The sequence below is a fragment of the Tachysurus vachellii genome, chromosome 17, assembly GCF_030014155.1.
Source record: "Tachysurus vachellii isolate PV-2020 chromosome 17, HZAU_Pvac_v1, whole genome shotgun sequence".
In the NCBI taxonomy this organism is placed as follows: domain Eukaryota; kingdom Metazoa; phylum Chordata; class Actinopteri; order Siluriformes; family Bagridae; genus Tachysurus; species Tachysurus vachellii.
In genome coordinates, this window is record NC_083476.1 from 8477283 (window position 1) to 8502289 (window position 25007).

General features: G+C 36.5%; 1 protein-coding gene across 3 annotated transcripts in view; it reads right to left on the reverse strand.

Annotated features, from left to right (window-relative positions):
• Positions 1 to 400: 400 nt before the first annotated feature.
• Positions 401 to 25007, reverse strand: part of ap3b1a (adaptor related protein complex 3 subunit beta 1a) — a 52787-nt gene continuing 28180 nt past the window's right edge. For all 3 annotated transcript variants that reach the window (XM_060890371.1, XM_060890372.1, XM_060890370.1), the window contains 6 exons: positions 24551 to 24657; positions 17320 to 17548; positions 16514 to 16598; positions 14138 to 14235; positions 12779 to 12908; positions 401 to 1870 (listed from right to left, as the gene is read on the reverse strand). In XM_060890371.1, the coding sequence (XP_060746354.1) occupies positions 1720 to 1870; positions 12779 to 12908; positions 14138 to 14235; positions 16514 to 16598; positions 17320 to 17548; positions 24551 to 24657 (800 nt within the window). In that variant the 3' untranslated portion in view covers positions 401 to 1719. The remainder of the gene's footprint in view (positions 1871 to 12778; positions 12909 to 14137; positions 14236 to 16513; positions 16599 to 17319; positions 17549 to 24550; positions 24658 to 25007) is intronic.

Consider the following 25007-nt stretch of genomic DNA (forward strand, 5'->3'; position numbering starts at 1 on the left):
GGTTGCCGTTACAGCGCATGTAGAGCATTTGCCTCAAATAAGCAGTTGCCATGGCAATGCAGTCATAACACACACAAACAATTTCAACGTCATTGCAAAGCTTTGACAGTTGTGTATTTACAAAAGGTTTACAAGTTTAAAAATAGTCATCACTCAAATGTCTTCCAACTCTTGGTTTCTTGCTTTAGTTGGGAGCAAGACAGAAAACATGTTTCAATCACAACATAGAAACATCAGTACCACCAACACAAGGTGTAATTGCCCATTTTCATTATATTGGTAGAATTAGGAATGTGCTTTTTAACTCTTATTGTTTCAGTTACTACTTTAGAGAGGCATTCATGTTAACATCTAAATGTTTAACAAATGGTATATCTGTAAAGGAAAATGAGTTGACAACTTTTATGTCAAAAATGTATCTTTATTTCATCTTTTTTTGTAATCATCAATACAGTAACTTTTCCAGCTGGGCCATAACACAACACACCCAGCAACTAGATCAAAAATTGTGTCTGTCCGCATCCTAATGGTTCTGTGGCATCCTTACAACCTACACTTAGGCACGATAGCGAGAGATGCACTCACATTCTCATAAAACTGTCAACAGTATGACCTTTTTGATGATGGCACAGAGTGCATGTATGTAAGATTTATGGCTATAGTCATGAAGCCCATGGGCTCTGATCCTGAATAAAGAGCAGTATGTAATAAAGTCCCCCAATCTCCATCAATCTGTAGTATAGGGATGTTTACCACAGAATTGTCATGTTTCTCTGTACAGAGTAAAGAATGGGAAACTGTTTCTACATTTTAATGATGAATTAATAATTGTAATCTAAGGGCAGTTCATTTTCTGTCACATAGGGATTCAATACAGGACTATTGAAGAAATTCAAAACTGCAGAGTTTTACATAACAGTAATGGTTTAAGAAGACAGAAATGACAGAATTTGAATTTTGTGGAATCTGCCATCAGACCCACACAACACTAGTAATGTAAATGTGTCCCTCTGAAAACGTAGTCGCATTTTATTTAAATAATAACTATACAGATTAGGGCCTTTCTTACAAATTCCTTTGATTTGAGAAACTTTTGCAGAAAAACTGTGCCGATTTATCAAATTATTTAATGTAATTGTAAAATATAAACCGGTGTAAGATTAAAAAAAAAAAAAAAAAGTAAAAGTAACAATGAAAAAGTGAAGTATTTGTGTAAGTAACTGAAGTATTTCTTCAACTCCTTTTGTGCACAAAGATAAATTAAACAAAGATAATTAAATTAAAGCAATTACTTTTTGTTAAATCCATGGTACAATTTGCTATTGAGAATCAAAACTTGCATAAAAAAACAAAAAAAAAAACAAACAAAAAAACCTCCATGTAACCGTTACAATTTTTAATTGATCATACAAGTACATGAATCAGGATGCGGCTGAACTATATATAAGAAGGTGGTTGTTCACATAGGGAATAGTATATGACAAAAAGTAAATAAGAAATGCTTAAATTTCTGATCCAAATATAATTTTTGCAAAACTGGAGGAAAGGTGAATTTAGCCTTTACATACATTAGAACAGAAAAAAAATAATGTGTCCATCTTTTTTCAGATGTGTTCTTAATGTGTTCATCTTGTTTTATGCTGGTCACTCACTCATTCATCCTCTATATTCTAGGTTAAATGTGTGTGTGTGTGTGTTTTGTGGGTAATAAGGTGTATTCTACGCAGCACCAAGAGCTATCTGAAGCTCGTGGAGTAGCATGGAGCCGATGACCGTCTTTTCTGTGTTGACAGTTAGTTGAGCACTGACATCTTTCTGTACCACACACACCAACACCAGGGTGCCAGAGCTCACCAGCTTGGCTGCATACCTACACAAACAAACAGAAAAGTAACTTAAAATACAATGTTTCTGAAAATAATGTAAGACTCAAAGTCTGTGAGTGTTTGTATTACAGTGCTACTAGTCATTCAAATCAAGAATGTTAAGGTGGTTACATGTATAGCGAGATCAGGCATTTTTTATTTCGTTTTTTAGTGTGTTTACATTGAATGGTGTAAAAAAAACTAAAACCACTGTGTGTGAATGATCTGCAGGCTGATACACCTTTTTGACAAGAGAGATCAGAGGAGAATGGCCAGACTGGTTTGAGCTGACAAAGTCTAAAACAACTTATATCTCTCTGTATAGCTGTAGTTAACAGAAAATCATCAACCCTTGAGGTGTGGATGGGCTACAACAGCAAAAGACTACGTCAGGTCTGATGCTGAATCTGATGAAGGCTATCATGGGCACAGATTCAGCTGGACAGCTGGGTAAAGACAAAGTGATTTTTACAAACTAATCTTCAACTGTTCAGTTTGCATGAGTCTATGTCCATGACCGCCTCAGATTCCTATTCTTGGCTGACAGGAGTGGAACCTGATGTAGTCTTTTGCTGTTATAGCTCATCCACCTCAAGGTTCATTGTTTTGAGCATGCTAAGATGTTTTTCTGTCCACCACAATTGTAAAGCGTGAATATTCAAGTTGCTACATTGTTTCTGACAGTTTAGCATTTGGCCATATTCCTATGAGTAAAAATTTACCATTGTGTGTAAATATTACAGACCGCAGGAGATCAGCATACTCAAACCAACCCATCTGATACCAACAACCATGCCATGGTTAAAGTTACAACAATCACAATTGTTCTCCATTATCGAGTTTGATATGAACATTAACTAAAGCACTTGATGTGTAGATGCATGATTTGATAATACATCAATACATAATACATCCCTGCTAAAGAGGACAGTGAGTGTACAAACCCCTCCAATGTAATGGAAAATCAACCTCAACCTCAAGTTTGTTTTTTGTTGTACAGTGAAGACATTTAGGATTGTGCTCAAAAGATATGAAACAATTGATCTGAATTTCAGCTTTAGTTTATGGATATTTATGTTTTAAAGTATTAAACAACAACTGATGTATTGTTCAGAGTAAAGCAAAAACAAAAGACTTCTTCCCATTCTAAAACTTTAAGAGAAGACTATATAGAAGGTTTATAACTTTGAAAAGTTGAGTGTGTGAACGTCTATCCAAAATAAATCATGCAAGCTAAAAGACAACATAAACAAGCTTCTGCTTTATTTTTTTATTTTAGTCATTATGAAGACGAAATAAATAAGATAAAGCTTCTTGATTTAAAGAGCGGCAACAATACCAGGAGAGTACAGGAAAATACAGTAAAGCTGAGAGCTTCACAACATGCAGCAATGCTCATTAGAGACCTGCACTTACTCAGTGACTCAGTACAAAAAAAACCTTTTTCCCTCTTTACCAGATTACTTGACTGCAGAAAATCAGGTTTTGGAATGTTTATATCAACACATTTACAAACACTTCAAATCAAAATCTGTAACTATAAAGTGCATTTTTTTAAAATATAATAACTTTTTGTATGCTAAACATAATAGAATAAATAAACCAACACTAAGAAGAAGTGTATTAAAAGAATTACACAGATCTCTGAAACGGAACAGAACTTGATCATATTTGTCAATGAATGCCAGATCACAGTAAACGAGTGCTACAGAGGAGCTGAATTTTTGTTGATTTCAAATTTAAATTCCAAAAGGCAATAAAACTAATACAGATAATTTCAATATTAAATAGAAAATAATTTGTTTAGGATTTAGGTGTGCACAAGAAAGGTTTTTTCCTTGTAACCGAAACACCAGATTAATGGATATTAAGCTGTATGTAAACAGAAGAATTAAGAAGCTTTGTAAAATAATACAAGCTAAGACAAAAAAAGAGTTTTCTACTTAGAAAATAAACAGAGAATGTGTTAGCTCAGGAGGAGGCTCAGCTAGTCTATTATGCCAGCTGATTAAAAAGCTATTAAGGGCTGAGAGAGGCCGTCTGTCAATCGTTCTTTCCCACATGCCCACCCACCTGCCCTGTACAGACACTGGGGTCAGAGAGCACCTCAAGGGGGAGGCTGTGTGCACGACACAAAGAGCAAGTACTATTGCATATCTGATGTTGATTTTGTAGTGCAGTGCAAAAAATCCCCCCACTGCTACTCCAATGTGCGCGCACACATACACCAACACACACAAGCATGCACACACTCTTCCTTGCCATCTGCTTCCACTTTGACGCCATATCACAACAATAAAGCATTTAGTACACACACCGGTCCTCCTTTTTTCAGTGACACACCTCCCATTGCGCAACACAATAAGCCACCCCAGCCCATTTACCTCCTTCCCCCTCTCCCTATCCCAACTGACACATATACCAACACAAATCCCTATTTAGCTATGACAGCATCACACAATGCTGCCTACAGGGGACGTCACGACTGCTAACCAGCTGCTCAGGGTGATACGATTAGCAGACTCAGATACACTCACAAATGCTACACTTGAGAGAACTTATTGCCTTGACACACTGACTTATGACCACCTTCCGTTGTTTCACTTCCCTGAAAAGCTGAACCACTGTGACAAATGCTGAGGGTCAATACTCATGTACAGTAGGTTGAGCTTCCAAGTCAAAAGAAATGCTCATATTTATTGCTCTACTTTAAGCTTACCATCTGATATGGATGGGTCCACAAGGATGCATAAATCCACTGACCACATTTGCCTAAAACCTCCAATGTTGTCGGTTTTATTTCCAAATCTGCCCAGTGTGGAGTTTTCATGTTTTTCCTGTGCTTTGGGGGTGTCCTCTGGGTACTCAGGTTTCCTCTCCCAGAAATTGCAGACATTGTTTACACACTATAGATAATTTAGAGATGCCAATTAGCCAACAATGGGTTGACAACCCCTCTTGGGTGTTTTCTGGGATGAGCTCCAGGCTCCCTCATGACCTTTTGTAGTTTAAGTCGAAAAGAAACTAGAGGAATGGCATCCACATACAATACACTGTATTGCATGTAAAACACAATAAAACACATACGTATATACTGAACTTTCTGTGATGCGTTTAAGAGTTCAGAAATCCAGAGTTCCAGAATGGCTAGTTAGCGATCAATGAGATGAAAAGCACAATGGGGTGCATTGGTGTTAGTGTAAAACTAGAACAGTTACATGGGCAGGCAATTAGACAACACTGAGTTATGTAGGAAACTGTTTACAAAAGTAAAAACATACTAACATGTTGAAAAAAGAAGCATAAACTTCTTTAAGATACCAGCTTAAGATACCAGCTTTGTTACATCCGATCTGAACTACCTCTCCTCACTGTTGGCAGGTACACCCCTGCACAACATCTGATATCTGCAACTAATCCAGGATGCAGCGGAATTCAACCTCTCCAATTTCTCCTACAATACCTCATTGCAGTGGCTTCCCTTAGTTGCCTGCATTCGATTTAAAGCACTGATGCTTGCCTGCAAATCCAAATACGACACCAAACTACCTTAAAGCCCTTATCACAACCCTGCACCGTTCCATGCACCCTCATATCCTCTAGTACTGCTTGATTGTGCCCACTAGCTCTCATAGTAAAAACCCAGTTGGTGAGCTTTGATGCATGTCTCCTTTGAACTAAGATGGTAAACTTAATCCCTGACCTACCACAAGGATGTGTTTTTTTATTGAGATCACAAAGCACTTCTGTAAGTTGTTCTGGATAAGAATGCCTGCCAAATGCCATAAATGTAAATGCCAATAGCAGCTGAGTTGGTGATACATGAGATACACTGTGTGTCTTCTAGAGTATTGTTTCCCTGTTCTGCTTACTTCCATTTCTTTCTCCTGCACTGATTTGCTAGACTCAGCAGCCAGTCAGAGAACTCACTTATTGCCTGCCTCCAATACCAGTTCATCATTTAACATGTTCAAACAGTGCTGACAATGTTCAACTATTGCCAACATTATGAGACACAAAGTAAAGGTGTTTCAGGGTCCTTACACAGATTATATGGGTTCTTTAAGACTTACAGGGGGCATGTCAAGCCTAAATTATTCTGGAACACATTTGTCCTATTGCAGCAGAAGAGAAAATGGTTCTGTTAGTTACACAAACAAGATGATCAGGATTACCTAAATTTTTTTTTTTCAAAATTTAAACTATCTAGTACAGTATATAAGGTTCAAAGAACAGCTCTGAATCAAGACTTTCAGTCATCACTAAACATTAGCATTGCATCATTTGAACAATAATGTTTCTGAAAGTGAATAATTGTTGCACCAAACTGTGATTTGTACTCTTGACAGTGGAATGCTTTCAAAGAAAATTTAAAGCACTGTGCGATGAAATGCTTTGTAATTAAGTAATTAAGCTATTACTTAATCAGTGTTCCTTGGGCAGGTTATCAACATTGATCAGACAAACGATAATCAAATCTTATCCATTTATTCACAGAAAAAATACCTTCACACAACTGGCATCTTTCACATACAACCGAGAGTGTGAGAAAGTGAGAACTACAATATGCTTCTTTATATCAAAGATAAAGATGATGCAGACATGACTGATAAATTCAGTTTTCAGTTTCATGGGAAAGCTGTGAAAATGTGCAACGGTTTAGTGTTTATTCCAAAGCTTTATAGTTCAGTAGAATTATTACCACCTTGCAGCCATTTTGTGCAAGATTTCATGCAATACATGACGATGACCATGGAAAAGAACTGGTGTGAACTCACTTTTCCACACACAGTCAGGGGTATGAGAAGTGCTCAGTGTAAACAGGAAAGAATTTAACCCTTTATCTTCACCCATGTAGCATGGAGAGGTTCAGTATCGTTAGCCCCACAGGTTCACTAGAGGAGTTCCCCACAGGTCAGTAGCTTTCCTGTTCATGTTCTCTCTGCTGTGACAGAAGATCCTGAGCTGCCCTAAGCACTTTTTCCTGGCAACACATCATCTTTAATGAAATCTTAACAAAAATGATTTACATACTGTTTGAATGTCATTATGCTATGGTCATTCAAATACCACAGACACTCACCAGATCATTTGAGATTCCCATACAATCCACCTACGCTGCTTAAATTTGCAGATAAAGTGCAGTCATTTCAATACATGAGTACAGTAAAATATTTCTTACTGTTCTCCCTCCACATGCCATGTTTCCTTTACAGAACACCCAGAACCGTTCTCCACCTCCTGAGGATTTCACATGTAACTGCTTCAGTGTCCTGCCAACATGTTGAATTGCCATGGCATTGCCCTATGTAGCCCAATCATCATTGTGCCTTTATGGTTTCTGCACCCACCTCGATCCAGAAACTATCCATGGTAACACTTCTTGCATTTCTGCGCACTAGCATTTATTCTATATATATTCTAGTTAGGCTTTGAAATTTTTGTTACTGTCCAAACCATTCTAGCATTTACACAAGTAAAGCTTAGCCTCTTGAGTCTTTACTGGTTCCAAGCATTACTCAATTACCTTATAAATAAATACCCTATAAGAGACCTTTCTAAAACACCCGTGAATGCTCTGAGCTACACACACTGTTGTGCTTTGAAAAATTAAAACACTTAAATTTTAAACATTTGCAGAAGTATGTCTATTATACTCGATTAAGACTTTAAACTATCATTTTAGTCTTAAGTCTTTATCAAGTTTTTTAAATTGATTAATGCAAATATTTAATTAGAAGGCCATATAACTGTCCTTTCACAAAACAAATACACAGCCAGTAATTTGAGATATCTTCATTACACACGACTGTGAATCTTCTAATGGGATTTAGCTCTTACATACTAACTCACTTGAGTCCCTGGCTATTGTTTGTTCATAGCAATATCTACAATGTAATCCAGGAACCGTGCTGCTCAGATAAACCCTAGAGCAGCACGTTTAAAGGAATCAAATCACTACTCTGGCTTATAAAATGTCAATCAACCTTCTGGACCAACTAAATTGTGTTAAGATACAAAGATAAACAAAATAGATCATTTGAGAGAAACAGCCAATGATCTGTACATCATTTGCTATTTCACACACAACATCTTTTAAGTCTTGTCTTTAATGAGGAGCTGTGACCCAATGCAGCTTCCTAGGTTCAACAAAACACAATTGTATTTGTTAAGTTTTACAGTGCCGCAATTATGTTATGACAACAGACTGCTTCTTTTGTAAAAACTAATGATTGTCAAGTTGTGAGGGAAAAAATGGACCTCACAAGCCTTTTATCCAGTTGACAAACTCTACTCAAAATTTTTACGCATACACATCCATGTACGTTTACTAAAGTTCAACGCACAAGTCTGTTATTAAATTTACATAGTGTTTTGCAAAGTATACATAAAAATAGATGGCAGTGGAGGAGATAGGTCTGTATTACTTGACCAATCACAATTTCCAAGGTCACACTATACTCTCTCAGTGCAGCGACACTAACCGTTTAACAGGAACAACACTGCCCTCTACTGCTGCACACAGGAACTGACAGAGGCTAAAAAAAAATAAAATAAACCCCTACAACATACTCAAATATTTGTAGAATTGTTTCATTTCATTTCTTCCTTTTTTAATATTTTAAATAGATTTCCAGCATTTTATATTGTTTTGAATCAACTATGACGAAACAAAGCATTCCAAATTAGACAGTAAAGGCTCATGTTATGCCTGAGCTGTACATTTTGAATCTTTTAGTTCTGAAAGTTAAGTTGCATGACTTAAAGGCAGTATTTTTGTATTATTATTACTATTTATTTTAATGTATGCCTTGGTTTTGATACTAAAAAAAATAAGGTAATTCGAAAGTAATTTATATTTTTGTTTTTGTATCTCAGAAAAAGGGTTCATTTAAAACCCAGAATTTTTGGCACTTAAATGTACTTAATTCTTCTCAGTCAACTTTGTCATTGTTCAAAGTACAAGTACAGACAGAGAAACAATGGGTAATATCTAAATGTTTATTTTTGATAGAAAATATTGTTGTATGCATTGCATACTATGCATTTGAAAAATAAAAGTTCATTTTTCTAAAAAAAGAAACCAATTAGTTGCTCAATTTAAGAGACCTGTCTTATTTTCTCTTGTATATTTAATATTGCTCTTTAATTAAGCAAAAATACATTTTATCAGATTACGCGATTAATCGATGAAATTTTTGGTAGAATACTCAATTACTAAAATATTCGATAGCTACAGCTCTAATTATCAGTCTACGAAAATATACTTGAATAGTTCAACTTCAAGTATGATTAGAGCAAGAATAACGAGTTACTTTTTCATATTTCTGCAGGTTTTATATTTCAAACAATGTTACTGTAGTGTATCAGGTTTGTTTTTTATATTACAGATGTATCTCAGCCTACCTCAGTTTTATTTATGTTTAAAAAACACTGCACATATTTTAAAACACTTTATTCACCAGAAGGTGAACAGCTAGTGAACTTGGTAGCACTAAACTTGCACTAAATTCTCAGGTTTCTCTATGTTTATATTTAACATTTTGCACTATTTTATTACACTTTATTAAGCATTTCTTACATTTTCTTTCATTTTGCACCTTAAATGTTAAGAGATAATTGTTAAGTCTTCATTGTGACTTTAGACTTATGTTTACATTTTAATTATTTGAGTTTTCCTGGTTGTTGACGTTTCTGTCTTAATTAACTGAACGGATTATGATCAGAGGAAGGTTAAGTTTAAAATAAAAATGTTTAATTGTAATATAGTTTTCTCCTGGTCCTGGTTAAATGGGCCATAAAAAAGTTCAATAATTATCGATATGAAACACTGATATCGTGATACAGTTTTCGGCCATATCGCCCAGCCCTATTATTTGCATAGTGCTTTTACCAATAAATATTTTCACAAAGCTTTACATAAATATATAAATTAATGCTACAAATTCTAAATTAAATGTATCCCTAATAAGCAAGCCACAGTCAGAGCCACAGGCTGATGATAATTTAATTATTAACAAAAAAGATTTTGTAATTTCTACTTCACACAAAAGGCTTTTCACAAGCAGCCAAATGTGATCCACCATAACGACATGTTTTTTAAGCCTGCATGTAAATTCAGTTGAAACACATCTCAATCCATTATAAGTGAAATGGACATAATAAACCTATTTTTTTTTAACATTGTCAATGACGTCGGTGCTATTAAAATAGGAATAGTATTATCAGTCAGTAGTTATGTTTACATGTTCCCATTTTGTACAATCTGGATGAATTTAACTGTAAATTCTTAAAGTACTGTTGATATGTACCCTAAACATCGCAACCTGATTCTAATAATCATTTACATATATTCCCAATAAAACTTCTGCAGAAGCACAGAGCGCAAAGAATTATTAAATTCGATTGACAAAACAGACGGATAGGAGTCTTTACATGCTACTATTTTTTACTATTTAAAAAATTTTGATTTACAACACCCATTTCGATCTGACTGAAATTGAATTCAATTCAATCTAATTGAGCCATCAATTCAATTACTAATGGATTATTTGATTGCACATAAACATACATGAGTGTTATGACATTATCACATCTGGTTTGGGGGTGTGAACTAACTGTTGGGTTAATATTTATACACAGCATAGAAAAATGTAATTTATTAAGATGTTAATCTGTAACATCTAAGGACAAAGGATTGGAATTTCAAATATCAGGTGAGTGCTTTGGATTAATTTAAAACGATTACATGTTAAGTACACCAATTTACATTTGGCATTATTAGTATTAATAATCGGTAGTAGTATTTACAACAACAAACAATAATAATAATAATAAAGCTCAGTAGAAATAACACCCTGGCAAAAAAAAAACTAAGCAGAATGGGTAAATTAAAAGAATTTTGTTGGACTAAATGTGTGTTCTGTCCAATTCTTACATGAGCTTTAATTTTTTCGTTTTTCCTCACCATTCCTTTCACACTCCCAACACATTAAATAGCGAAGTACAGACAGAAGAGAAGCATTTAGCATGACTGCATGCATGCAGAAGGGCACCTTCAGCATCACTACACTGATGTGCTTGGGTAATCCTGTGGTCATCAAGGAAAGCCATGGGCTGAACCAAGGATGAGGCACACGCTTAAAAGTTCTGATGTGAAAAGGCGGTGAATCACTTTCCTGAATTCTGGGCTTACATTATATTCTTTCTCCTGTATTTATTTATATCAAAGTTGTATTTTTGTGTGTAGTACTTTTACTTCTTAGCAATAAAATACTGTTAACTATGCTTTTACCTCCAAAGCAGCAATTGTGCCAGACGTCACAGAACAATTTCAGTCAATTTCTGAGATCAGGAGCTCTTATGCTTCCTGATCTATGTGCCCTGCCCAATCTGAATGGTGCATGCAGACCAGACAGTGAACAGGGATTGGGTAACCATAATCCTCATTTGTATCTATGTATTACATTTACATTTAGGGTACTGGGCAGATGGCCTTAACCAAAGCAACTTATATTTTTGTCTAATTTACACTTAGATAGCTGTTGAGGGTTAAGGGTCCAGCAGGGGCATCTTGGCAGTGCTGGGATCGGTAGCTCAATGTCTTGACCACTGAGTTAATGCTGCTCTCCAGGAATTGTTTGAGAGCTGGGAAATTTGGACACTGGGTCAACAACTTGAAGTTTTCGTCCTCTTCATCAAACTGATAGTGGACTTCAAAAAAGTGATATTCTTTATTTAAGTGATATTCTTTATTTAAGGGAGTTGTTTATTGGACCACCTTTGCAATATCCATTAGCAAAGCCAGGAAATGAGCATGTCAGTGTAATGAACCCAAAGGTGCCCTTCTGTGTGCGCAGTTGTGAAAATCTCAACTCGCATGTCACTTATAATTTGTCATGTCCTTTGTCAAGCACGTGCTTCTCACAAAACAATGTCTAAAGCTGCTACAGTGCAAGCTGTACAAAATTAGATTAAACAGGTAGTTCACAAAGCCAAGTTCCTTTATAAAACTGTTCACCTTCATGAAAGCCATCATTTAATTATAAGGAAAACTGCATAACACTAAAAGGAGAAATTTAGAAAAAAGATGGGAAAGATAAACCGGGCAAGTTATAATTGTTATTCATTTCACAGAAACATGAAGTTTCTCAGACTTTTAGGTCAGAGTCAGACAGCATTTGTAATGCATTATGTTCTGTATTTTTTGTTGGCTAGTTGGACCATAGTCAACTTCAGTTTTCTGGCTCTTAATGATTTACTGTCTGACTCTGACCTAAGAGTCTGAGAAACTTCATACTCTGAAACGGATTTCTGAAATTGTGGATTAAAATTGTGGATAAAACACTAGTGGTTTGATACACAATCACTCATGTCCATGTTATCTTACATTTATTATTCCTACAGTGCAACATAGAACTGTTTATTTATTTTTGATTGGTCAATGGGTCATGTGTCATGTCACGGCACCATTTAGAGGACACACTCATGTACTCGTTGAGAACATCTGTACTACTTATTTCCAAATGATACATAGGGTTTTTGTTTTGTTTTTTATAGAGATGGTACCATTGCTGGTTATCTTGTCTCCCTGTGGCCTACGATAGAGATTTCAACTCAAAGTCGTCTCAAATTCAACAAAGTGAATAGGACTGCATTTTTGTATCTTCATGTGTGATTGTTATTGTGAAATATCCACTCTACACAGTTGGTTATTTTAGTCCATCATTCCTGTTTACTGTTCCTTCATTCCTACTTCATTGATTGTTGAACCATAAATCAAAACCCAAAAATAAAGTAAGTAATACTTATAAGTTTAGGTGTTTCAAAAAATGTGTAATATGGAAAATGAGTAATACTTAAGAGCTTGGTGTTTCAAAAGATGAATTTTAAAGAGAAGTATATTTCAGTACCTGTGCATGTTATTTTCTCCAGACGGCACCACACCCATGTTAGCCACATTCATGACCTTGTCACTGACCAAGGTGTTTTTGGAGGACAAGACGACTGAGGCGGAGCATTCATTCATTCCCTGCAGCTTTCCTGTAGCAGGAAGAAGATGTGAAGATGTGCAATTTCAGAGTGACAGCGTACAATCATAGTCACAAATTCTAATGTCTATAAGTTTGACATCTTAAGTCTATTACCAAAAAGTATTTTCAATTAATAATTCAACACTTCTTTTACTTGTTTGATACTTGAAAATCATAAACCTCAAAATGTTACATTCATGTATTATAAACTCTTAAAAGAAATTATTGAATAGGGTGATAACAAAATCTTTACAAAGCATATGTTTGTGTGGGAAACCTCTTGGGGGGGTGGGGGGTGGTATCTACATATAGAGGTCATACCATAGAAGTCCATACAATAAATACAAACCTAAAATCTGCACACCATAAAAAGTATGTTATATTTGATTTTTTTTTAACCAAACATGATTTCTTGCACTTTTAGCTTTTTTCTGGAAAAGTATTAGCATCTTCATCTGTCAAATACATATCCTTTGAGAGCAACGCTAGCCAACAATATCCATTTGCATGCATTTACTAGTGCATGTTGTCATGCTGTATTAACCGAACAGACGCTGGTAATTTATTTCCACTTCACATTTTGTCCCTACCACTAATATATATATATGCTTCAATGATTCTCATGTTCAAGTTGCATAGAAGCAGTTACTCTGGAGCTGCACTATTTGATATGGAGTGTTAAATTTGAGAACCATGATTTTCACATTTACCTGTAATCCTCTACATATCCACAGGGTGTTATCAATTCCCAGAGTTCTAAAATAGTTCAGTGCCTCTATGCCTGGGTCCAAGCTTCTATTAATATATGCCTAATTTCCTGCCAATTGTTTCTTTTTTACATAAGTGACTGTTTGTGTGGGATCACTCAGCAAGCCAATCAGAGGCACTGCAGCGACTCCTCACTCTTTGAGAGTTAATGGCAGGAGAGCGTGAGGCTTGGCAGGATAGGGGAGGCGAGTTATTTCTTCTAGCATTGACTGATGCACATTTCCTTTGATGTTACAGATTCTGCCGAGTATTTCCACGTCAATAATTTCAAGGGGTGTCTGTCCAGTTGGATAATGTACATGTTATGCACATAAGCTAGAAGGTATCCAGATCATGTCCCCTTGTGGTTCTATGGGATTTATGGAACCACAGTGACATACATAAATAATTATTTTTGTTTTTTGCACAGTCTGCAGCAGAGTGTAAAACATATATTATAGCATATATTGCATTCATTGAACTGTGTGTTACCTTGCTCTCGGTTAAAGTCCTGTTCAGACATGGTGACAGGGAGTAGCAGCTCTCCTACTGCTGGCTGGATAGACACACTGAACCGATCTTCTTTAGTACTTATTAGAGCAAACCACACACACACACACACACACACACACACACACACAATAACATTAAAACAAATGACAAGTAAAGTGAATAACATTGATTTTCTTGTTTCATTAGAATCATGGGATATATTAAGCAGCAGGTGAACAGTCGAAGTTGATATGGAAAAATGGCCAAGTGTGAGGATCTAAGTTAAGAATCAACCTATTAGAGAAAGAGAATGGCAATTGATTGTAAACTACAAAGTGTTTGCCATACATTTACCTTTAGCTTTTACTGGTTCTCACTAGTGATCCCGCACAGCTTCAGTGATATTTATTTCACTGGTCTAAAGTTACTTACTGTAGCCTTTCGCCTGCTTACTGTAAGTCTTAATCATGTTTACAGTGTATAATTATTGCGCTGAAAGTAAGGCTTAAGTAAGGTAGTCAGTCATTTTAACAGATTGATAGTGGACTAAAACAAGTCCTAAACAGCACATTATGACTAAATTGCATGTAGTAGGTCTCTAAAACAGGTAGCCGGAATGATAATTTGACACACTACTTATTTGGGTGATCTGTGATTTGGGACACAGGCTTCGTCTTTCCTGGCTAACTGCTCTTATACTGATGATTATTAACGATGATGACTGATGATTATGATGGGTGTGTGTGTGTGTGTGGGGGGGGGGGGGGTGGTTGGGTGCTGGGGGGTTGGAGATGTCACGCTTGCCTGTCTTCAAAACTTGAGAGCCCTGGTTAAAGACAATGATTAAGTGTAAAAAATCTATAAGACAGACTCACTGTTCCACAAGAGTTTTGGACATGTGTAACACCTTAAAGATGTGTCTTTTTTGTGGTGTTACATATTAACTCTTTAATAGCTTCACAACTTTAAAAACTCAATTTAATGAGTTATTGCTTAAAATCATAATTTTGATACAAAACTATATTGTGTAAAAACACATTAACACTTTTACTGAATGCAATCAGGTATTTATAATTATAAATACTCATTTTATCAATAAAGAACATGTTTAAGCTATGATGCAGTGTTGATTAGTATTCATATATCACACCCATCACAAAAGCAATATCGATATAGTTCAAATGGACAATATAACAATTGGACTAGAATTTGTTGAATTGTCAAATCTTTTAGCCATGCAAATAAAATGGTGTTACCTTTATTAAGTAGGGTATTAGGTAATTATTAAAAAATATTTCTAGAATGTATATTAATCTTAATATAACTTGTTGGTCATATGCAGAACTTCTGCACATTATTCAAAATCTTTAGAAATACTGATAAAATAAAATGCACCAAACTTCCAACCCATTCAAGATATTAAAAAAGTCCCTGATCAGACCCTGATTCTTATATATAAAGGCAGCATAAAGGAAATGTGAGTGACGGAGAGCATATTGGACAGAGAAGCAGGAAAGATGAGTGAGACAGGTAATAGAAAGAAATCATGTATAGTCCAGAGACTCCAGGAAGGTCAAAACACATTTAGGCAAAAGAGTAAAAAAAAAAAAGACAGAAAGTATTGTTGATAGGCTAAGGATTAGTGAATAAATGGGTGTTCAGTTTATTGCCTAATGTGGATTAAGCTCTGTAAAGCCTTTATTGAACTGCCTGGACCCTGTCTCACATACCCAACCAGCCACCCATATAACAGTGTCATTGTACTCTTACTGGAATGGTCATTAACAAGAATCCTCTTCAGTGTTGCAGTTCGGTGTTATTCATGAGCCTCCATCACCCATTAATCGAAAAAACTAAAACTAATTATACTGACTTTATAGAAATACAATTATCTCATATTAGATTATTTAAAAATGAAATGCTGATTATAGGCAATAGGGCTGTGAAGGTAACAATTTATTAAAATATGGCTTCTAGTCTGTTCTTGCTTGTGTGTGTGTGTGTGTGTGTGTGTGTGTGAGAGTGTGTGTGTGAGAGAGAGAGAGAGAGAGAGAGAGAAGAAAAGAATAACTCAGTAATTCAATCTAGTAATGACATGCTTTCATTATAATAACTAACGGAGTGTGGAAGTGCGTGTGTCTGTGCTGGTGTATTGAGAAGAATTTTGAATATGCTGAGACTGCTGGAGACAAATGAGAATACCAGAAACAAACACACATGCTCTATTTTTCAATTTATGCTCTATTTCAAATGCAGCCTGCTTTTTTTTTTTTTTTCAAAGTTACTAAGCTCTTCATTGTGACCCATTCTTATACTAAAATTTTTTGGCCTTGTGCTTAAAAATAAATAAATAAATAAAAAATTGTGAACTCTTACCACAACTGAAAACTGGCTGCCTGTGTTGAGTCATTAAAATCCATTCCAAGTGAAACTGTTACCGATGCCTCCAACTCCAAACTCTCTGAAAAAGTGATAGACAGAAAGAAAGAGAGAGGAGTCGGGATAAAGAAGACAAGAGACAGACATCCAGACATATATTACTATGTAAAGGCTTGATAGCTTAATCCTCCATCACGGTTTTCCCTAACTATGAGGTAATGGGGATTATTAGACCAGAGCAAAATTCTGAATACTTGTCTGGGTTCTACTTGTCTGGTGTATGTGTGGGCGGAGCTACCAAAGTGCACACACACCGCTGTGTGCGCGCACTTTGGATGGGTTAAATGCAGAGAACGAAATCGGAGTATGGGTCACTTACTTAGCCATGTCACGTCACTTTGGTCACTTTCACTTTCAAAACGGGGTGGGACCCATTTGGGTTAGGGGCGTGTTTGTTTTGGTGATTTCAAATGTCAACATTGGCTTTCAAACAACGGAGACCCCACCTTTAAGGCTTATCCTGTGACTATGCAGAGCTGTATAGTTCCCTGTTGAGCTATCATTTTAAGGTTTATTTCACAGCTCACAAAAACTGCTATTGGTAGACTGCTAAATATACAATTACTGTGTCAATATCCACATATTTATGGACCTAGCTGTATGTGTTATGGTACAGAGAACATTTAGCTCCATGTAAATACTTCAAATGTGTATCTATGTGATATATGTAATCTGTGTGATAATCTATGTGATAGATATAATTGAACTCAGTAATGACATTTGTTGTAGATTGGTAATCTCACCAATTGGGCTGAAACAGTGGATTTTCTGTCTAGTGGATGCTGTTTCCATGATATGGATGTTGTGAAGTACATGGTCACTGTGGTTGCTAAGTGTCAGTTGCAGAGAAACCATGTGGTTGCCGTAGATACACGGTTGCCGTGGAAAGTGGTAGTGAGCAGCGAGGCCTTTTCCAGTCATGCTGTGGAGAAGCTCATGTGAACAAACTGGAACAAACATGGGACTGGTCACCTGCAAACATACATATTACAAAAGTGTTACAGACTCTGACTGAAATTGGTATTGACAACAACTATTAAATACATATTAACCTTTGCCAAATGACTGTAGTCTGGACCTGGACTAAATGGATGTTTTAACAGGACCCTGAAACATTGCTGATAAATTCACAAGAATGAATAATTATTCCACTGAGCCTTTCCTTCAAAAAACTGTGGGCACAGAACAAATAAATGTGTCTATGTCCCTCAACTGAATCAATCAATGTTTACAGTGTACACTAAATGTAGACTGTCAATAATCTGGGTTGAACCAGAACTAAAGCAATCATTAGTTGAATCATTTGTATTAGTGTATCAAAATTGTATTCAGTTAAACACTGTATAGCATGAAACTTGAACTTAGAAGGATGGCATGTAGAAGAGGAAAAAAAATGAAGAAAAACAAACAAACAAAAAAAGCAGGTAGGAAGGATGACAGCATGACTTTCTCCAAGACACATCCACAACAATACAAGGTAAGGACATGCAAAATAATCTAAATCAAGCTCAGTCAAGCCTATTTCTCTAGACAGGAAACTTGGACAAGGACATGATTATCAGTAGTGTTATTTGCTCAATAAAAGAAAAAAGCTGTTTCAAAAATAAATTATTATTTTTTTTTTACCAGAGGACTCTGTTACTGCTCAATAGCTTTTGCCTATGTTTCAGGTATACATACATTTTTATTGTTATTCACATGTACAATAAATAATGTTGAAATTCTGGGATAATGTACATTTGATCTGTAAAAAAGTGCATAGATTCAATGCCCCTTGTATAAATAAATAAATCTAAATGCTTACAAATATTTATGCGTTAAATTATGTATTGATTTTCCTTTGTGTTCCTCAATTCATTTATTTATATATTTAGCTATAATTTAGTCTTTTTTTCTACATTTATCTGTATATATTTATATTTTATTAGGTTTTTTTCACATTCAGGAACTTGAGACAGGGTTGAGAAGCGCAGGGTCATGACTTGGAGAGGTTATTGCTTATTGCACGGACATGATAAGCTTGATAAGGATGTACTGGTGGAGATGTTGATAGGCTTGATTTCATGATGTTTATGTGGTATGATGTACATTCATAGCCTGTGTTTGTAAAGAGAAATCTCAAGATGTGTGTGCCGATGCGTCAGTAAGTATGTTGGCTGTCTAGACAGACTGTTTCCCAATATAGATTTACTTCACTGATTTATTTGTTAAGTATCAGTCTATGCTCTATTCACAAAGGAAACTCAGGCCTATGTAAGGTTCATTTCGCACACTAATCACAGTAGCAGCAGTGTGCTGACTTGCAAAACTGCAGGAAAACAACTCTTATTTTGGAAATTAATTGCCTGGGGTTTATTCAAATAGCAATAAACTTGAGGTGTCTCAACAAGTAAGGCAGTGTGAAGTTTGTGCAAACATGGTAGCAGATAAACTTTCCCCAATTTGCATTAATTAATGACAACCTGTACAAGTGGGAAGTGAGAGTCTCTGATCCAAAAAGTCACAACAAAATGATTTTTCCTGCATAAAATATACTTTGCAGATAAAACACTTAACAGCCCATTTAATTTGCTGGGCATTCACGGCGATGAACGGCAGTTGTGTGCATCTAGCTGAATGTCATGTTGAATGTGCTGAATGTGCATCTAGCTGAATGTGAATGTCAGCTGGTAAATAACTTATCTCGGGGCTAATCTGGTCACATGGCACGGGAGAACTGCTTCATGTTAGTTCTTGGGTACTATGCAACGCCACAGCCCCACACAGGGTAAATTGTGCTCCAGTTAAAATTATTCACCAGCTAGCAGTGGTCTTTGATACAGCATAGCAGGTGGTATAAAGTATTGTGAATTTTAAGGGGAAACCCACAGCAGACCATCTTTGTTGGGACCAAAAGTCTCTCAGAATTTTTTCAGTCCAACTTTAATCCTGCATTGCACTGGATAGCAAAGTTGCTAGAGAAATGTTTGCTATTCTTGTATGGGTACATATACATCACATCATAAATGAAGGGAAGAACTAGATGTGATGTGGATGATTATTAAACATTTCATGGTTCATAGCTAGCATGTTAGTTGATATCACAGTCAACTAGTTGATGGCCCTCAATTCGTTTCCTTTACTTCTTTCAGAGACAAAGAGCTAAAGATGAGAACAGATATTGCAAATTAAAACAATATATTCGAAACTCCTACAGCACAGCATCAATGATGTTAGTGGTGATCATTTTTGTACATTTTAGTCATTCTAATTTCCCCACCATTCAAGAAAAACAGTATTTTTATTGGTTGCCATATGGTTGTCAATCCGTTTCTGATTTTCACCCACAGCTAAAACCAACACCTGAGGATGAACAATATATCTGTAAATACAAACATCAGAAAAGCCCATACTCAAAGCATACTGTCCTTAACCCACATTTGTAGGCAGACACAATAAGCAGAGGTGGTGTAGACATTTGTTGTTGTCATGGCCTGTGTTGATCAAACTGACCATTATGTTAACATTACATTACCTTGCTCTCTTTAATTTACCATGATGACCACACTGTCACTCTACTCAAGGACACACACACACACGACCACCTCTGCTCTGTATGAGTAAATAACAAGCGGAGAGGAGTGTAACCTTGACCATACTGTACACACACAGTGCAGGTGTGTGTAGGAGAGTTTGATTGAGCACCTTATTATGAATAAGCTAGAAGGAAGTGGTGTGATGGATGGCCACTCGCTGTAGTCACCTTCACATTCTGACAAAAAACTGCTGACAAACACAACACACATGCCACAGAGGGGAAAAAATAATGGCTGAAGTATATGAAAATCTATTTCTATATCTGCCTGTAATCTAATTTAGTTATATATGAGGTACTTCTATTTAGACATAGAATTAGTAGAATATTACATATTACATAGAATAGATTCAGAGACTGAAGAACTGTGTGTGCGCTCCAGTGCGTTAACCAAAATAATTCTGGAAAATCTCAATATCAGCTGATATCAGTTTCAGGGTTTACCAAAACTATTCATTTTCTACCGCTTATCCGAACTACCTCGGGTCACGGGGAGCCTGTGCCTATCTCAGGTGTCATCGGGCATCAAGGCAGGATACACCCTGGACGGAGTGCCAACCCATCGCAGGGCACACACACACACCCTCATTCACTCACACACTACTGACAATTTTCCAGAGATGCCAATCAACCTACCATGCATGTCTTTGGACTGAGGGAGGAAACCGGAGTACCCCGAGGCACGGGGAGAACATGCAAAGTCCACACACACAAGGCGGAGGCAGGAATCGAACCCCCATCCCTGGAGGTGTGACGCGAACGTGCTAACCACTAAGCCACCGTGCACCCATACCAAAACTATTATTATTAATATTAAAGAGTAGTAAAAGTACTGTACAAAAGTGTACCCCCGTATAATGAGTAGTACAAATATTTTTATGAGCCAAAGCTGCAACACCACAATATGCTCCATCAGAATCATGTCAGTGGAGATCAGCTCTCATAAAACCACCATCACATTCAGCTATGAAGGTTGTACAAAGGGTCTCCCAGGTTCATACAAAAAAAAAAAAAAAAACACCAATCATTTGTCTTTAATGTTCATTAAATGTGTGTGTTTGTACTGCATCAATCCCTGTGTGTTGAGTAAAAAGTCTGTTGGTCTCATTTCTCACCATAAACTTGTACAGAGAGAAATAATGTACAAAAAGACTCCATCTACTTCAAAAATGAATCCAAATTCAAATTTAGCACTTTATTTTAGCATTTTCATTACTTCATTCTCATCTGTTTATGGCACGGTTCAAACTATAGTTCAATCTCATGTTTTTTTTTTCTTCATACAAGTGGAATGTGAATGAGATGGAGCTGAATAATAACAAAACATCAAATAATTACCAGCAGTTCATCTACACCTAGTGTGGTAAAAGCTAGGACAGGTTAAATAGAATGCAACCAGTGCACTCTTGTGGTCACCCAGATGAGGATGGGTTTCCTTTTGAGTCTGGTTCCTCTCAAGGTTTCTGCCCCTGGCTTGCCCATAAGGGGTAAATATAAATACAATATCCATTGTTAAAAGTGCTATACAAATAAAATAAAATTCAATTGTATAAGTGTTACAATAAGCAGTTAAAAGACAGAAACATGTTGAGGCTTTAAGACTATTATTTTTTTGCTGCGTACCAGCAAGAAATACAATTTCATAATAAACTTTGATCACTTGAATGAGATTAACACCAGTGCAAGCTTGTATTCTCTGAGAACAGACTCTGTACATTGCAGGCTATCTTTGTATGCATGTGTGGTTTATATTTTGTCCATGCTTCTGAGTGATAATGAGGCTCACACTGGGCACACTACAAATGCAGCAGGGTCAGCACTGGTTGATGGGTATCGAATGAACAAATTATGACACGTCCCTCTCAGTGTGATGGGGTCAAACGACCAGCAGGTTTTGCGTAGTTGGTTTGTGCTTGCCTCCGACAGTTCAATTTCCCCAGGCTGATGCTTGTCCCACTCACTTTAATTATGAATGAAATGCTATCAGAAACGATGTGTTTTTGAATGAATCCCAATGTCAAAATGTTATTAGGGAAAGAGGCAGACATCACACCTGACCCCAACCCTTCCTCATCTGCAACCCCCCAGCACCCTGCCCACCCCACCTGAAGAAAGAATACTGCTGAGATGACTGACGTGTGCACATGCCCACTGAAATATTCCTTGGCTACACATATGGCTGAAAATATCAACACATGATAATCATATAATTATACTTCATTTTTTATACCATAGCATTGTTGAGTTCTGATTAATTTTCAAGTTTGGTGTTCATTAATTTTCTTAATGCATGGCTCCAAAAGAAATCATAATAAAAATCAATGGTTTATTATAGGTCATTTCTATGGTAACATTCTTGTTCAGTAACTTGTACAGTGGATGCTCAATTTTGACAGATGTGTGTTATTGTTGATATGTTGAAGGTTTACATAAGATGACATTTGTGTAAAATGTTTACTAGAATAGGGAAAAGTATATTGCCATACTTTAATAAATAAAAGATCCTTCGGAAATGGCGGTGATACGAGACTATATACTCCTATATATAGGCATAACACTCCTGGCTGTTCTATTCTAGTTTCATAATTAGCTTAGAGATGGTAAAGACTTTCCACTTCATCTCAGGTGACCCAACACTTATTTACCTATAAACAACATACCCGTAAGTATTTAATTGCTGGTAAATTGCTGAACTAATTTTGTAAATGAATATGAATTACACAAGACTTTCTGCATAGGTTTCCTTTTAGGCATGGATGAACGAGTATGTGCGTGTGTGTGTAACAAAGATTAGGTTTATTCACTGTGACTGAGAATCTAAAGGCCTGTAATGTATTTATGCATAGCATTGACTTGAAATCAGCCGGTTCATTCTCTTCTCCATTTCGCCCTTTATTCCAGCTCTGATGAGACTGCAGCCGAGCCTCATGGGGAGTATTCTAATGATCTGTGTCTAACAGCCTATAGCAGCACAGCAGTCCTGATGAGTCTGTCAATCAAGCAGTTGTGGACTAGCCTACATCACCCCCCTATCCCCACTGCTGGCAATCCCATGGTAACCCAGGCAACCCTGCTACCCCGGGGATAATGGAGAGATGAACAAAGACAGAGTGGGGATTTTTCAGTAGGGATTCTGGGATAGACAGCTGAGACATCTGGCCCAAATATGGCTGTGCTTAGGTACATAAGGACCAAATGGTATATAATGCAGCAACAATATGCAATCATATACATTTCCTCCTCAAAAACGGCATTTGGAAATTGAGCAATTAACGTCCAAATGCAAACTAAGGCTTAGATCAAGTACTGTTTGATAATAGGTAAAAATGACTAATACAATGTTTACACAGTGTAAATATGTTCCCATGTGAATGACTTGTTAAGACTTGTTAAAGTTTGACATTGTATGACAAAATGATATTGTATGAGTATCATAGGAGTTAAAAGACGCTGAATTTAATGAGTTCATTTAGAAGCTTAACACTCACCGGCTGTCTGTTTCCATTACATTTTTGAATGTCTGCTGATATTTATATACAGTATGACTGCAAAGGGTTTGTTTACATTTTCCATGGTTACACTTGTCACAAATGATTGGAAAAAATATGTTGAGAAAAAAAACAAATTCTATCCCCAACCCTTTCTGCAAGTCACTCAAATGTGGGGGGGAGAAAAAAAGCAAATGCTTTTGTTTTTTGGTTTGCTTAATGTTGTGCAGCATGAAACAGAATCAGACCAAACAGAGAAAAATCAATTTCAATCTAATTCAAATTCAGCAAACAGACTGATAAGAGAAAGCATGCTCTGTGTGTAAAACAAATAAGAAGCTATACAGATTATTTTATCTGTGGCTTTATTTTTGTTAATCCAAAAAAAAAAAAGGCAGAAAATTTAGACAGAATTTGACTCCATTCCTTTCAGAGACATTTTCCTTTCCAGAAAAACAGTTACGCTTTCTCTCAGGCACTTTTCCTCATGGGAGAAAGCCACTGTCACACTCAGAAAGTAAACACACACACACACACACACACACACACAGAGAGAGAGAGAGAGAGAGAGAGAGAAACAGAAAGAGAGATACACAGAGAGAGAGAGAGAGAGAGAGAGAGAGAGAGAGAGAGAGAGAGAGAGAGAGAGAGAGAGAGAGAGAGAGAGAGAGAGAGAGAAAGAAAGAAATAGAAATACACAGAGAGAAATATAAAGAGAGAGAGAGAGAGAGAGAGAGAGAGAGAGAGAGAGAGAGAGATACACAGAGAGAGAGAGAGAGAGAGAGAGAGAGAGAGAGAGAGAGAGAAATAGAAAGAGAGATACACAGAGAGAGAGAGAGAGAGAGAGAGAGAGAGAGAGAGAGAGAGAGAGAGAGAGATGGAAAAACATATGAACTATAAATATGAACAAACCTGTATTGCTGGGGTGGAGGAGGCAGATAGTGAAAGTCCTTGAAGGTCAGACAAAAGACTTGGGGAGAGGATGGAGCTTTTGGGTGTGGTAACTACAGTAGTAGAAACTGGAAAGAAAAAAATACAAATGTTCATAAATAAATAAACAGTGTCATCCATAATTATTAGCCCCATTCAAAAAAAAAAGAAAAAACTGTCATGAATGGAGAGTAGAGCTGAGCAGGTTTTGGGGTTGGAATCATACACCTGTGCTTAATTCTACTGACTTTTCCTCTGTTGCAAGGAACTACTCAGCACAGTGAAAATGCAAAGCTTTTGAGAGGCAGTGCTAGAAATCTCTGGGAGTTTGGAGTATATCCCTGTGTTTGAAATATCTCTGGAAGTTAGAAACCTGCATGAGTACATAAGATTCAGACAGTTATGTTGAAGGTTCTGGAAAAGGTTTGGATTGTGTTTG